The sequence below is a fragment of the Lates calcarifer genome, linkage group LG6 (genome assembly GCF_001640805.2).
Source record: "Lates calcarifer isolate ASB-BC8 linkage group LG6, TLL_Latcal_v3, whole genome shotgun sequence".
Lineage (NCBI taxonomy): Eukaryota > Metazoa > Chordata > Actinopteri > Centropomidae > Lates > Lates calcarifer.
In genome coordinates, this window is record NC_066838.1 from 25,003,663 (window position 1) to 25,019,047 (window position 15,385).

The 15,385-nt window shown below is 39.4% G+C and overlaps 1 protein-coding gene across 4 annotated transcripts in view; it reads right to left on the reverse strand.

Moving 5' to 3' along the window:
- Positions 1-3,962: 3,962 nt before the first annotated feature.
- Positions 3,963-15,385, reverse strand: part of rgs19 (regulator of G protein signaling 19) — a 28,563-nt gene continuing 17,140 nt past the window's right edge. For 3 of the 4 annotated variants that reach the window (XM_018682832.2, XM_018682835.2, XM_018682836.2), the window contains 4 exons: positions 12,571-12,743; positions 11,453-11,551; positions 10,034-10,268; positions 3,963-7,672 (listed from right to left, as the gene is read on the reverse strand). In XM_018682832.2, the coding sequence (XP_018538348.1) occupies positions 7,484-7,672; positions 10,034-10,268; positions 11,453-11,551; positions 12,571-12,743 (696 nt within the window). In that variant the 3' untranslated portion in view covers positions 3,963-7,483. The remainder of the gene's footprint in view (positions 7,673-10,033; positions 10,269-11,452; positions 11,552-12,570; positions 12,744-15,385) is intronic. The other variant, XM_018682833.2, reaches the window with a different exon arrangement.

Below are 15,385 nucleotides of genomic sequence, written 5' to 3' on the forward strand. Positions count from 1 at the left end.
CTGCATTTTTAATTCTTTTTTTTGGCTTGTTTGGTTTTTATAGTTAGCAGAAAAGCTTTTAGAAATTTGAAGAAGACATAACAAGTGATGCCAAAGATATTTAACTAACTGATATGGTTTATATTACTTAATTATGATGGACTTTGGCTATACATATTATTAAGTGCCAAATCCAATATATGAAACTGAAATAAATGAAATCTTCTTAATTTGAATGAGGTTTAGAGAAACAAACGAATACAGGACATGACACATGATCACTGTTGATGAAATCCATCACCAGAAAGACAACAGAAATTTGGAGTTCATTTTACTGAACCAGATTTGCAGCTGAAAAAATAAATAAAATAAATCACAACTGACTTAAGAAAAAAACAGAGTCGTTGTCTCAGTTTTCCAAGTGACGCTGGTGGTGCGAGAGTGTTGACAGAGGTGATGAAAAGTGGTGAGAAAGCAGAGCAGAGAAAGCTCCTGTTGTGTTTGTTGTGGAAACACTGCTGAGCTCTTTCCATACATGAGCATGGGAGAGAGAGAGGGAGGAAAGCTGAGAGACATTTGGAAGGCTTGGGGTCTGTGTGATACCAGGTTCTGTTAGGTCTCTTCCCCCTGGATGGAAAACAGACTGAAGTCATGTGGATTAGACAGAACGCAGGGTGGCTGGGTCCGATGGAGAAGAAACGATGCCTGGAGAGAAATATGGTCATTTAGTGAACTGAGCCTCAGCAAACAGGCCACAAACTCACCGTGTTATTTTTGATTCTGACCAAATTTGGCTTAAAACACATGGTTAGGGTGAAAAATCTTATCTGAAGGACACCATAACTAATGGAAGTTCAGATTAAACTGTCATTCTTTACTGCAAATCAAAGAAATATTATGGTTTAATGCAGCTGGGAACCAAAAGTAGTCACAGCAAACTAGGCTCAAAAAAGGCTGAAATTAAAACACTAAAACAGCTGGGGAACAGCTAAATTGTTTGTAATGCTTTATTTTACAAGTCTGTACTTTAGCTAAATAGCAAACACTAGCGCTAAACAATTTGACTCTTTTACAGAGCCATTATTTCCTGTTTCCTGGAAAAAAAAAAACTAGGCAATTTGTTCTTTGTGGGGAGAAAGAGAGACAAAAGATCCTTTTAGTCAGAGCTATGCTAGTTGTGTTAGGTTTATTAGTAGCCGTGTAGCCAGAGGAATGTTGAAAGATCTGCTTTAGAAAATCCAAATAAATATTCATTCATTATTCATTTATCAATGGTAACTTTATTGTTCATATTTGTTGAACTGTTTTCCTGCCGGATGACACAAAATTACATTTTGGCACGTTCAGCTGACCTGCTATGCACTGACTAAATGACTCTCTGGGTTAAGCTAGCAACAACTTAAAATGTCACTACAATGTCAGAACATTGCCTCTATTTCCCTATAAGAAGGAAAACATAGGGGGAATGACAGACCCATAAAATAAAGCATTACCAAACTTAGCTAACCTGATAAGAATAGGCTATAGGCTTACACAGGTGTTCCTGTGATGTAGTCCTTTCAAGATCCATGTGCTTTACATAGCTGGTAAAAACACAGGAATACTATAGGAATAAGAACTGGAAGCAGAAGAGAGGAAAACAAAAAGCTACCTGCACACTGACACAGCTCCAGGCAGCTTCAGAGGCAGATGATTATCAGTGCAGATCAACAGAAAACTGGGAAAATTCTAGGGAAAAAAATCATGGAAGGACAGATACATAATTGTCAATAAATGAAGGCGGTACGGGTGAGTATGAAATTGTTTGAGTGTGTGTATACTGTATATATGTAGGTATGTGTGTGTCTGTGTCACATAGAGAATGTAGCCCAAACACAAACAGATCAAGTTACAGTGAACTGTGGAAAAAGACAGACACACCATTCACACACACATAAACTACATACCCATGATGTGTGTGTGTGTGTGTGTGTGTTGGTTTCCTTGAGGAACTGGCTGTTGGGAGTATCAACACTGAGTCAACTGCAGCAGCTCTGTCTGTCTGTGCTCAGTTCATGTTCACTTTCAGTTCAACCCATCAACTCAAACAACAGCTCCATGTCTGAGTGGAGGCTGTTCAGATCAACACACCCTTCTTATACTTACACCTTGTCCACTTGGTCAGTAGCTGTGGGCTCAGCGCTGTGCCTCTATAACTGCTGTCATCACGTGTCTTGAGAAAGGAAGTCTAGACACCTATTGAGTGTTAATGATGGACAAACGTATTAATACATGTCTGATTTTACATAAGAAAAATCAGCATATTGTCCACAGACTCCACACAGAGACCAAATATAGACGTAGATTGAAGGAGAAATACTGAAAAAAATAAAATAAAATGAGAGATTTTAACCTGGAACATGGTAGTAATGAGATGCAAGAGAAAAAAGTACTTAGCGTGGGAAGCCAGTGAGGGATCATGTTCTAGTTGCTGTAATCTTTCATCAGTCTGACGTCTGTTGTGTCATGTTCTTTAAGGATTTGGCCCGTTATCGACTTGGGAGGCAGCGGTGAGTCACTTGTGATTCCTTGTAAAGTTATTTGCTGATTTGTTAAGCTGATATTTCTGTTTTAGGTTTTACATTAGCAGTAGATGATGTGTGCAGATTTTGAACATGTGTGTTTGTGTGATGGTCGTCTGACTAATGCTTGCTCAGAGTTGCTTCACCACTGCTTATGTTCTCTTATTTACAAAGTGGTTACAGTGGGTGAGGAGCACAATCAAGGTAAGAAAAACCTCTTCCTATTTCACCCCAAACAACCTCCTGCTTCCTGAAAGGATAATTCCAGGTTATTAAAACTAGGCTTTTAGTGTCCAATTAAAGGCAACGATTCCTACCAGTTATAGTAACACTATTCACTGAACCACAGCTAAAATAAGTCTGGTGAGTCTAGAGACACTATTAGTCAGACAGATTGGTCAGTTTATCCAACTGAATTTATTTGGAGCTAAAACTTAACAGTGTGTGCACCTGAAATGTTGCTAATGTTTATAACGGGGTGTTTGAGTAATTATTTCACTAGTCATATCTGTTTTCTCTCCAAAATAAGTTTGGAAATCCTTGGGGTTTGTTTAAAGTCCAGTGAAGTCAAGTCAAATCACATCAAGCACCAAAACCACAACAAAAGTTATCTCAGGGCTCTTCTCATACAGAGCAGGTCTATACCTTACTCTTTATAATATTTACAGAGAGAGACCCAACAATTCCCATCATGACCAAGCACTTGGCAACAGTGGTGAAGAAAAACGTCTTTTAAAAAGCCAGAAACGTTGAGCAGAATGCGACTTAAGGTGGGCGGCCATCGTCCCCCGACTGGTTGGGCACAAAGAAAGTTCCACATAGAGATGTAAGGTAACTGTGATAACAGCAATGGTTCTAATAATATTAGTAGTATAGTAGTAGCAGTTTGTGTTGAGCAGGATCACGGGGCAGTAGGTCACTTGTGATCACAGATCCAGACAGAAATACCTGCAGAGAGCGACAGGAGGAGAGAGGACAAAACTACAGGAAGAGAAGATGTTGAGTTAGTTACATGCATTCATGACACATGAATATATACAGATGGAGAAGAAGAGATGAGGGAGAGAGGACTGTTTTATCATCTGACTGTGACCATGTTACAGCCTATCCACCCAGGCCGATATCTTATATACCTTATATTAGTATAATAATATGGCAGCTGGTAAGTAACAAGAAATCACAAATATTGCTATCAGCCTCACTGGTAAAAAAAAGAAAAAAAGACCCAAACTGTAAAACAATATACGTCTTTTTCTAAATTTCTAAAATGTTTCTGTCAAAGGCAGGGGAGAAAAAGGCAGTGACAGCAGCAAGGTTGACGGTTTGAATCCCAGTAGAGACACAAATAAGAAATGGACTCAAGCTGCTGTAATGAAGAGATGAAAGAAAAAAATCACACCAGACAAATGAAGCTGCTTCTCATTGGATGTTCAAGGGTTTCCGTTTATATATGTACAATTAAAATCACAGTTTTAACAAAATATAAAATAAATAACATTAACAATACTAAGATAAATGCATTCTGAGTGACCAGTCTGGTTAAGACCTAGGCATCTCTTTTTTAAAATCTGTTGTCTCTGCCTCCGCAGACAACTACAAACATTTGTTTTCCTCAAACTACATTTCCCATGAAGCACTGGGTGTAAGCGTCCCATCTCACATAATAGGTATATTTTTTTTTTCTCTATATATATTTTTATTAGTTGTTTGTCATTAATATATCTATTTTTTTTTGCACCTGGGATTTCCTCCCACCCCCCTTCCTGAATTGACCAACCACAGATCAGCCCTGCGGCGTCCAGCTACTAATCAGGAGCAGGCGTCCGAGAGGGCAACGGACAGTGGTGAGGTCAAAGATGAGAGGTCACAGAGGCAGAGGTCAGCAGCAGCAGTGCCCAGGTAGGCCACCCTGGTGTGTGTGTGTGTGTGTGTATGTGTGTTTGTATTACTATACTTTTAAGGACAACTTAGACCCCTCTAAGTTTAAAACACATATGAGCGATTTCATTTTTTCCATCTTTATGCAAATTTATTTTTTCATTACCAAGTAGAAGATGGTATGAATTTTTTAAAGATTCACATTAACATCTATATGAAATAAACACGTTACATAAATTATTGTTATTATTGTTTGTGGATCTTTCTTCTCAGTTATGGCTGTAACTATATACATTTCTCACAGATTAATCTGCGAGTTACTGTTTGATTAAGTTAAATTGAGAGAGCCATCTTAACTTTTTGTTTTGTCCATCAGTCCGGATCTAAAACACATCAAACTTAAAACTAATGATCAATTTATTGATCAGCTTCACTACAATTCCAATTTTCAAAATTAAACTAATTTTAAAAAAGGACAGAATGCTGGATAACATATAGTTAACATTTAAAGGGTGTATTAAAATGGATGAATAATTGCTATATTTTAAATAATGGTGAAGGTCTGTGGTGGTTTGAAAAATGAAACGTTAGCATGGAGGCTAATAACCTCAGCAGGGTGAATTCTTTTTTTTAATAACTATTGTTTTATAACTATACTACATCTGAATGTTTCACAGCACAGATCCCTTAACATTCTGAAATATTACACAATCACCCTGAGGTAACTCTTGGTGTCTAATTTGGTAGACACATCTTGCTAAATATCAACGGTTTGGATGGGAAGGACTTGTATTGACAAGTTACTGAAAGTTCCCTGGAAGTATAGTAACACAAATACTGTAAATGCGTGCATGTGTGTGTATTTGTACATGTGTTGTTTTTCTAAACTCCAGTGTTTTATTGCAGTGTCTGTGGTGTTGCTTCGGGTGGGGATCAGTACAGCCTCAGAGGAATCCTCCTCTTCTTGCAAAAAAATTCCAGGAACGGGAGAGAATGGGACAAAAAAACTAAACAAAAACAAAAAAAAAAACAAAAAACTAAACAAAATAAACATAATTAAAATGTTCCATATAGAGTTTTCTCTTAAAAAATAGACATCTTGTCTGTTTGTAAATCAGTAGTTGGAAGGAAGTGACATCCATCCATTCGTCCATTGGTTTATCACATGAGTGAAATGATTAATCCAGCAAACGAAGGGGGAGAAATAAACAACAAAAAGAAGAAACAACGTTTTTTGTTGTTTGTAGCGGGAGCACCCTGTGTTTTCCAGTTGAAAGAGAGAAAAAGAAAGAAAGAAAGGGAATGAGACAGCATCCATCTTTTTATTATGCCTACTGTCAGTCCCGAAGTAGAGGCAACCGAAGGATGAAAAACAAGGCGATGAGGTGGGCGGAAGTCAGTGACGTCCACCTTTAATTGGCTCTTAAAGGTGACTGGACAGTTATGAGGGGAGGGGCAAACTGGTAAAAATCCACTAAGAATCCATGGCACAGAGGAATATTTCTCCCCTTGAAATGCATTAAAATCTCCCAAAGTAATACGTACATCTCCACGTAACAGTAGATGATATCCCAAAGAAATACTTAAACATCCCAGATCGCTTCTTTCTCCATTCAGGAGTCGATGTAGAGGTGAAAAACAGGAAAACGATGAAGCATATGAAGGACGGAGGTGGAGGGACAGCAGATGACAGAAATGAAGAGATTCCAGGAGAGAGATAAGAGAAAGTAAAGTGTGTTCAGCAGCTTTAGGAATCTTAAAAACAGGTTACAGCCTAAACCTGCAACTTGATGAACTGAGCCTGACTGATATAGCTGCATGGCCAATAAGGAAATGACAGGTTTGTTCAAAAACACCACTGTTCATTCCTGATCTTTGAAACAGTAGTTTGAAAATCTATTGTTATTGTTTTTCGGTTTGCTTTAAACCTTCGAACTGTGCAACCACCAGCCGCTGAGGAAGACCATGAGATGTGGTTGAAAGTCAGTAAGTGCATCTTGACATATTTTAATAGGATTTTTTTAAAAGCTGATCCACTCACTAGCTTTGTCTGAGCCTTTCACCCACATCTGACAGTTGTCCTCAGCAGGCGATCAAACCTTTTAAACTGTACAAACAGCTCAGAAAGACGAAGACGTGGTTAAAAGCTCCAGAAAGCAGACCTTCAGATTGATTATTTTCATTGATTATTATTGTCAAAATGATAAAAAATGTTTGCTTGTTGCGCATTAATGTTATTTACTGACTTCATTCAACTCTTCAATAATAATATCCGCCTTTAAAATGCAGCATCAGTTGGGTCTGTTCACAAATGCATGTTAACATTGGCCTTTAAAAAGAAATCTCTGAATTGCTAGGTAATGTATTCTGCTTTCAAACTTGAGCCAATGTTAATTTAACTTTCATGAATATAAATTTCATTTCCCATAATGGTCTCACTACTGTTTAAGAGGTGTTTTTTACTCTTAAAATCTCCACAATTTCATGTTGTTAAGTATTTATGGCTATAAATTCAAAAAATGGAACATTTTGAGATACTGTCAAATTACATCTTCACATTTTCTAAATGAATTCTGTTGTTTTTTCTTCAGATTTCACAATAATTCCAAGACAAATATTTCATATTTAATATGTTCATATATGAACGTGAAGCCTTTCAAGACACCTGACACTATACCTGAAAGTAGAGGAGAATGTATTAAGGGAGAAAAAGAAAGGAACAAAAGCAAAATGAAAGTTTTAACATCAAGAAGGAGAGAACAGCTGGAAAGAGAGGAGTCAACTAGAGAGAAGAGACCAGAAGAGGAGAAGAGAGGAGCTCTTGGCAACAGTACTACAAGTTTAAGATATGAGGAGGAAGAGGAACAAAAAAGAGAAGAAAGTCTTGGCAGTAATTGGAGAGATTTGGAATTCGGAGAAAAGGAGAAGTGAACTGAGGAGGAGTCTGATCATTTTTGGAAAGTTTTGGACCTGGAGGAGTGTGCGAGAGAAGCGATGAAATGGTCTGGCATCAATCCTGTCAGTGTAGGATCAGAAGAGGAGGACAAGGTGGAGGCGGTGTGGGACTAGGATTCAGAGGAGGTACGTGAGCCGCCGTGAATGAGCGACTTGTAGATGTTGGAGGAGAGGAATCGTGGGTAGGAGTCCCTGTGCATCAGTGTGTAGATCTGCAGCTGGGCGTCTTCAAACGTGTGAGGCGTCGGGTCCTGCATCTTCCTGTTGATCACCTCTCGAACTCGGGCATCCAGACTCACCTGGGGGGAAATTTAATGAAGTTTAGTGAAGAGGAAAAAAATGAAGCATTAAAATTTAAATTTTCTGAAAACAAACCAGAAACAAGAACTTCCTCAGTTCCTCAGATTGGGAGAAGACATATGCAGAATTTTTGGCGAAGAGCCCTAACACACCAAGCTAACAACCTGGATTTCACTTTCGCTTTACCTTTGTAACTGTGACAACATGTTAACAACATTAAAAATGCTCAAGTGTTCCCACTGTTGGTCTCAGCCTTAGAAGTATACTTTCAGTCTGTGGATCAGCAGCATGCTGGCATTGTTTTGCTGATACTGACTGACAGTGTTTGGTAAGTAGTTGCTCACTCTGACCTAATTTTAGCGTGTTAATGAGAGTTTTGTTGCCGAGGGCAGTGCTTTCATTGCCGCCCCCAGCATATAGTTCATTATAGTGCTTTGTGTTTGTTTATAGCCAGCGGTTGCTAGTAGCTGATAGTGGTTGTTTGTTGGTGAGGACAGTGCAGCGTATCTTAGAGCGGCAGTGGTGCTTTCACTCGACCTAACTTGTTGATCCCCTGCTGGGAAGGGCAGTATTTTCACTCTCCACTCCCAACATGCAATAGAGTTCCTTTCTGCTTAGTGTCTGCAGTTAGCAACAGTGCTCCTGCTCAGGCTAACTTGTTAGTTGTTACAGCAACTCCTTGTTCCTTGTTGGTGAAGGTACGAAGGTAACAACGGCTCTATGAATCCTGAAATCTTGCAGGCACAGCTCTGCCCAGTAAGGTTGCCGGCAACGAGCTTAATCCAACAACTGAAATAATTAGGTGTAGTTTTAGCTAATCTGTCGGTTGATTAACGTTTGAAGTTGTGTACTTCCTCTGTAATATTATCATTAATAAACATCCACAGAGGCATGACTACATACAGTTAACACTGGAACACACACACTCAGAGTGACCCCACAACTACACCACCAGCTGATATTTATAGAACGACAAGCTTTCTCTTATGTTTTCTCTCTGTTCTTATTTAGGAAAGACTCACATGGAAAGAGAGATAGGCATCGTACCAAGGTCAGACATGACAACAGACAGTCAGGCATGCATCTTCTCTGCCAAACTCACACGTCTGGATATGTCTGAATTTTAGTGTGTGTGTCCATAAAAAGCCTCTGCTGCCAGAGAGTGATGAGTGCAGCAATTTATAGCTTCCTGTAAACACATACTACACACATGCAGACAACTGTACATAGAAACACACCAGTGTCTGAACATGCCAACCCACACACACACACACACTGTAGTGACGGAGCCTGACAAGCCTCAAGCACTCATTCTAAATAAAGCCACCACTGTTAAAAACACACACACGAACACACACAGTTAAAAATAGCAGTTAAGCAGACAATGCAACACACTGAGCGTGTGTGAGAATACTCTGTGTTTGTATGTGTGCAACTATATGTTAAGTTTACAGTCACCAGTAATCACACTAAGCTTGTGTGTCTATCACACCAAAACTTCTAAATGTGTAGTGTACAATAAAGTTTAAAGAAACACCTTTTTGTTTTCAATTTGAAAATGTTGCACTGTTGATTTACCTGATCAATTCTGAAAACAGTTTTTAAAAAACCCTTTTCTTATTTAAGTGGGTTCATCATCGGTTAATGAGCTTTTAGTGGTGGTCCAGTGGTTAGCCCTGTAACCCAAATGTATGCTAACACGTGAGGGGCACAAAGTGGAGCTGGCTTGAGCACTGACCTCCAGAATTAACTGGTTATCAAAACAGTTACAAGTTCACTTTGTTGATTGACAAATTCATTAATCGACTAATTCCTGAAGCTGTATATAGATGATTTAAATATTTTTAACTTTAAGGATTTCATCATCAGTAAATTTTATGAATACCTATCCATTTATTTGGAAAGTTTAGCCAGATGATGACATTAGAGGAAATTGTGACCAACTATCCTCTGGTGACCATGGATATCAAGAAAGCAAACAGTATGGACAGACTGACCAACCGAGTGACTGTTGGGCATGAATGAAGCAACAGCCTCACTGGAAAACATACTGCATATGGAAGACATTTTCAAATCATTGTATTTCCCTTAATTAAAGTCATGCCATTTCTGAGGCTCAAGAACACACCCTGAGCAACGTTTGTCTGATGGTTCAACATCCTGAAGTGATTTACTAGCAATGATCTCTTGGAATTTAAACAATGACACAAACCTTAAATCTGCAACCCCTAAAGCAGTCCGACATGAAATCCACCACAAAAATACACCCATCCATTAGTTTATTCTTATTCTTTGAGGGTCGAGGGGGTGGGGGACCTGGAGTCCATCCCAGCTGACATTGGACAAGAGGTGTAACCTACCTCTTTTGGTGACAATATGGAAATATAGTCCTCATAGATGGAGCGCGCTTTCTCCTCGATGGCGCTCTTGTTGATTTCCTGTTTGAGGTCTTCGCAGGCCAACCAGAACAGCATGTTCTCCTCGCTGTACTCCGTCCGCAGGAACTCCCGGAAAACATTCCTGCCTGCCGGGTTCCTCATCAGCTTGTCAAAGGACTGAGACCAGAGCCGGATCTCTTCCACTGAGGGTTTGGTGCTGAGGTGGGAAGAGTAGAAAGATGGGTCTTGATTTGTTTATTTACAAATTCATTCATTCTCATGTGTATGTGTTGACTGACAGGGTCCAAAACCCCTGAACTGTAGTCGGATAATAAATGTAAAAAAAAAAAAAAAAACAGTGACTAACTCACAGTTTCATTTCTGATTTAATGGAATGTTTTGGATGCTGCTTTTGTCTTGTGCTGCAACAATATACTGAAACACACACACACTCTGCATCTGTCAGAATTTAAGCCATGCTAGCAATGTGGCCGCAAGCATGGACATGTTGGTCTGTCAGGCCAACTGTCTCAGCAGCTACTGGATGGATTGCCATGAAGTTTTGTACAGATATTCATGGTCCCAGAGGATAAATCTTCTCCATCACCAAGAAGTCAAAATTGTTGACATATACATATAAGCATGATCAACATTAGCAAGCTAAATGTTAAAATTGGAACCATGGTAATTGCATCCATATTTAAAGTTTAGTCTGGTGATACTGAAGACCAAAACCATCAATGAACTGATCCTACTAACAAGCCTTGTCTCTATAGCCAACATCTGATATATCTTTTTCCTTTGTATCACAGAGCTCCATTGTCAATGAGCCACACTGTTGCACTGGGCGACATTGTTTCTACATTACCACAAACACAGCCAGTGTAGTTTATTTTGGCTCAGTCTCACCCACACATTCTCCCTACTGGAAATACTCACAAGAGCAACAAATGAAAGTGATGCCAAGTAAATGCACTACCTACTCCTGTGAGTAACATCTTCTAAAAACAACAGTGTTCAGCTGTTTTAGGAAATTACCAAGCCTTTTCTTTTTTAAAATACAACTATATATTTGTGACCTGTTTTTAAAGATGTATATTTTCAGTAGGAACCTGTGAGCTTAGAGCTGGATGCCAGTGGTTTTGGTCTTTTCATGGGATTTGTCGACAATAAGAGAAATACAGAACATTACCTGCCTTATACTTTGATTTACTGGATGCTAAACATTACATACTAAATGTAAAACATGTTAACATGTTAATGTATTCTTATCTAATTTTTATTTTAACCATTCAACAATGAAAACTATATCAAATTTGATTAAAATTTGTTCTATCCTGCTAACAAACGAAAAAAGATCCAGACCAAAAAAACAAATCTGTGTCGGCTCTGCAGACTCACCAAGCTTCACAGTTTGGTATGGTTTCCATCTTGGTGTCCTGTGATATTCTCTTCCTCCTCCTCCGCCTCCGCCTCTCCTCTTCATTCCTGACGGTGAGACTGACATGATAAAACGGCTTTCAGACAGAGAAACACACACACGCACACACACACACACACACACACACACACACACACACACACACACACACCACAGCTGACAGAAGAGTAACTGCTCTCAGAACTATAAACAAAAGCACAATCGCACACAATGATGTTACTACCCCATTCAATGAAAACACTAACCACAGTTATGTTAACAGCAGGGTAAAGCAGGAGCTACAGGTGTGTAACAGAGAAAGAGAGAGAGTGCTATAAATAATTAGTTCCCCTGTGGGAACTAAAGAGACTTAATCACTATACAGCTACTGGCTGAGTGAGACTCAGTGTAAGTAACTGCGAGCAGGTCTGTTCCATGTAGTCCTGTTTGTGTACAGTACATAGACTGGGATTACAAAACAAATGGCTCTGGAGGACTCTAAAAGCTGTGGCAGGACGTCCTCACTTTAATTTAAGGCCAAGTCCATTCTAATGTATATTAATTCAAAACTGCCTGTCGTCCATTTTCTATCTCGCTGTAACCAGGCGTGGAGATTTAAAAAAAAAGAGAGAACCAGCAAGAGTGAACAGGAAAAAAGTTAAGTTAAAGTAAAGCTAAATTCTGTGCAGCCAAGAGGAAAAACCGCAAAACACCGAACACTCCGTTAGAGCTGATGTGTACCTCCTAAAAAAGTATGAATATGTGTCAGTGCTACAGTTGCTGTAAGTATACCAAGTGAAAACCTCAAGGACTATGATTAGTCAGCACGGCCTGTTGTGTTTCCTCTGACAAGTCTCTAATCCAGTAGAGTTTGTTGCAAGATCAAGCTACAACAAGAAAACGTCAGGAGCCTGTAAACTGGACACACAACGTCAAGCTTTGCAGATGTGGTCAAGTATATTACAACAATGACAAGGTAGCGCTGTGTCTTTTACAGCTGTGTAAACAGGACCGCAGTACTTCATGAGAGTGAGTACTCTTGGTTTGTGTGTAGCTGTCTGTAAATGCAGTGTGTGTCTGTGTGTGCTTTGTCTCCTACCATGAGCAGCTGCAACAGCAGCACCAGCAGAAGCAGCAGGCGTTGGGCCGTTGGGAATTCTGGGTAGTGGTCATGCCACGCCCCCCTCCCGTCCCGCTCAGCGCCGAGGTCTCGCTGCGACCCCCCCCCATGGCCAGCTCGCCCCCTCGCTCGGCCGGGATCGGACCTGTGTACTGCACAAAGAGAGAGAGAGAAAGATAAAGTGAATTCTTCCCAACTGTTATGGATCATTTAGAAGTACCGAGCTCAAAAATACTCTACAAATTAAAGTCCTGTGTTCAAACACATTGTTATGCAGTACATTAATAAACTGATGCATCAGTGCATAATGAGCATTTTACTGTTGTAGTTACTTGAGGTGGAGCTGCTGTAGTTTTAACTAATTTATAAACTGGTAGTTTAGTAGTTACCAAATTATGGGTCAAGTACCTTCCAAGAGGTCACAAGATAAGTCTGGGGCGTGGGGAGATGATTAATGTAGTGGGAAAGATGAAAAAATCCTTTGTGAAACAATGCATCATCTCTTTGGTTCATGAGCAGGTATTTAAATGAAACTGTTTGAGAAGTTTAAAAAGTGGAACTGTGCACAACTCATAGACATCTGACACATGACAAATTTTCCCAATTTTTGCTCAACAGTACTTTTAAGATGTTTATGAAAACAATATGTTCCAACATGTAGAAATGGGTCTAAATGTGGAGAAACTTGAGCTCTCACCAAACCACTGCTGACAGACAGAGGCTAAAAATTGTCTTCACATGTTCATCTTTGTTTACAGTAATCACACAGAGATAGCACAGTTAACACGGCCATCGTGTGTGTGTCAGTGTTGTTTTTCTAGAGTCGACAGACAAATTTAAAGTCAAGTATTAAATACTCAACAGGATTTGAATGACTTAGTTTCAGTCCAGCCAGCCTGTTCTTTACACTCTCTGTTTATCAGACATGTTAATAATAATCATTTAATTGGAAGCTGAGATAGGAGGGGAAACAGGGAGAGTAGAGAAGAAATACAGATCTGTCAGTGAGATGAAGCAGCACGGCAAAATTCAAGGCACAGTGACGAGCACTTCTTTGCAGGTTATCCTGCTTTAAGGCTTAGATTAACAGGAAAAACAAAAAACTGTACACAAAAATAATGATTCAGTCTTGACCACATTCTAGTCAACATTTGCTTTTTCTTCTTTTTCTACACAAACAGTGAGTGAGATGAAAAAAACAAAACAAAAGAGGGATGTGAGAGACAGTGGGAGAAGAGACAGATGAAAAAGAGAGAGACTGTGGAGTAAAAGAGGAAGAGAGCAACTAACAAATTCCATAGCCTCTCTAACAATTTCAGAGAGGGTATGGAAGAAGAGAGACAGATCAAGAGAGAGACAAGGAGAGGCTCGGAGAGAGAGACACCATGTAGAATAGAGGAAGTGAAAGAGAGTGGGTATGGAGACAGACCGGGCAATGTGATGCATCATGTGATTGAGCTGTGATCACTCAAACACACACAAAGATAATCACACATACACACACAGGTTCCTCTACTCTGGTTTCTGGACTGAGGACACTGGATCACTGGATTTTCAGATGTTTCTGGAGATTTTTAGGACCAACATTAGTTTTTTTTAAACAAACATTTCAAAATACCATTCATATTTGTGTATATTTAAAGCTTCCTCCATGCCCTTGGAAACAGAAAAAGTATGTAACAGTACTCCAAGCTCAGATACAAGCCATGATTTTAGAACCTGTGGGTCAGAAAGAGTTAAACTCACTGTAACACCTGTATGAGCACATGCACACACATATTTACAAAAAGACAGCAAATATATGTATATATATACGTATACTGAAAAAGCATAATGTCTGAAGGTGCATGCAGATTTACACACACACACAGAGCTGAGAGTGTTCCATGTTAATGCTATCATCATTGGATTGGATGCGTTTGTTATTTTTAAATTTCTCTAAAATGGTGAAACTACAGCCCAGCTAACATTAGCCTCCAGCTGTCGACTATATGTCTGCCAGCACAGGGACAGACGTGGGCCGCTGACCTGTGTGTGTGTGTGTGTGTGTGTGTGTGTGTGTGTGTTGGATGCCAACACTTGAGCGGAGAGCGGGTGAATGTGACAGAATGGTCGGTGATGCTGGTGACACTGTGAATAAGTCAATGAAAGCAGCAACCTGCAACATTTCCATGTGAATAAAACCCTGTTGTACTGTTTGCAGTGACTGACTGATAAAACACAGCTATGGCTCAACACCAAGCCAGTACATGAAGTAAAATGAAAAATGTTGCTGGGTTAATGTTATAATACATCCTGTATATTTTATTTATTTTAGTCTTCACTATTTAAACGACATGACGACTGATTCAATTCTTCATCTTCAGCAGATGTACATGCACGCATTAAGTATGAGACTTAATTAATCTGTGTGAAGTGATGAGGAGACCGTGATGTTCTTTGAATTAATACATTTGACAAACAGAACTGTTATATTCCCAACCTGCTTTCTACTTATTCTTCACCATGTGAGCTTTGACTCTTTTATTTGCATCGTCTCACACAGCCCTCTTCCTCTGTCATGGTTTAACGGACATGTTCTGACTGAGAGAAGAAGCCCTTTACAATAAAACCACAGGTAAATCTGGATATTGTGTTTCAATTTTAATGAAACAGCTTAACTTACTCTAATCAATCTGTCAAGCACATAAAATAGATTTTCTAAGTTCTGAAACTACAAAAACTACACTGTTTTTGTTCCAGATATCCTGCCAAAAGTTTTACAGACATTTCTTTTACAATGGTGGTCTATGGC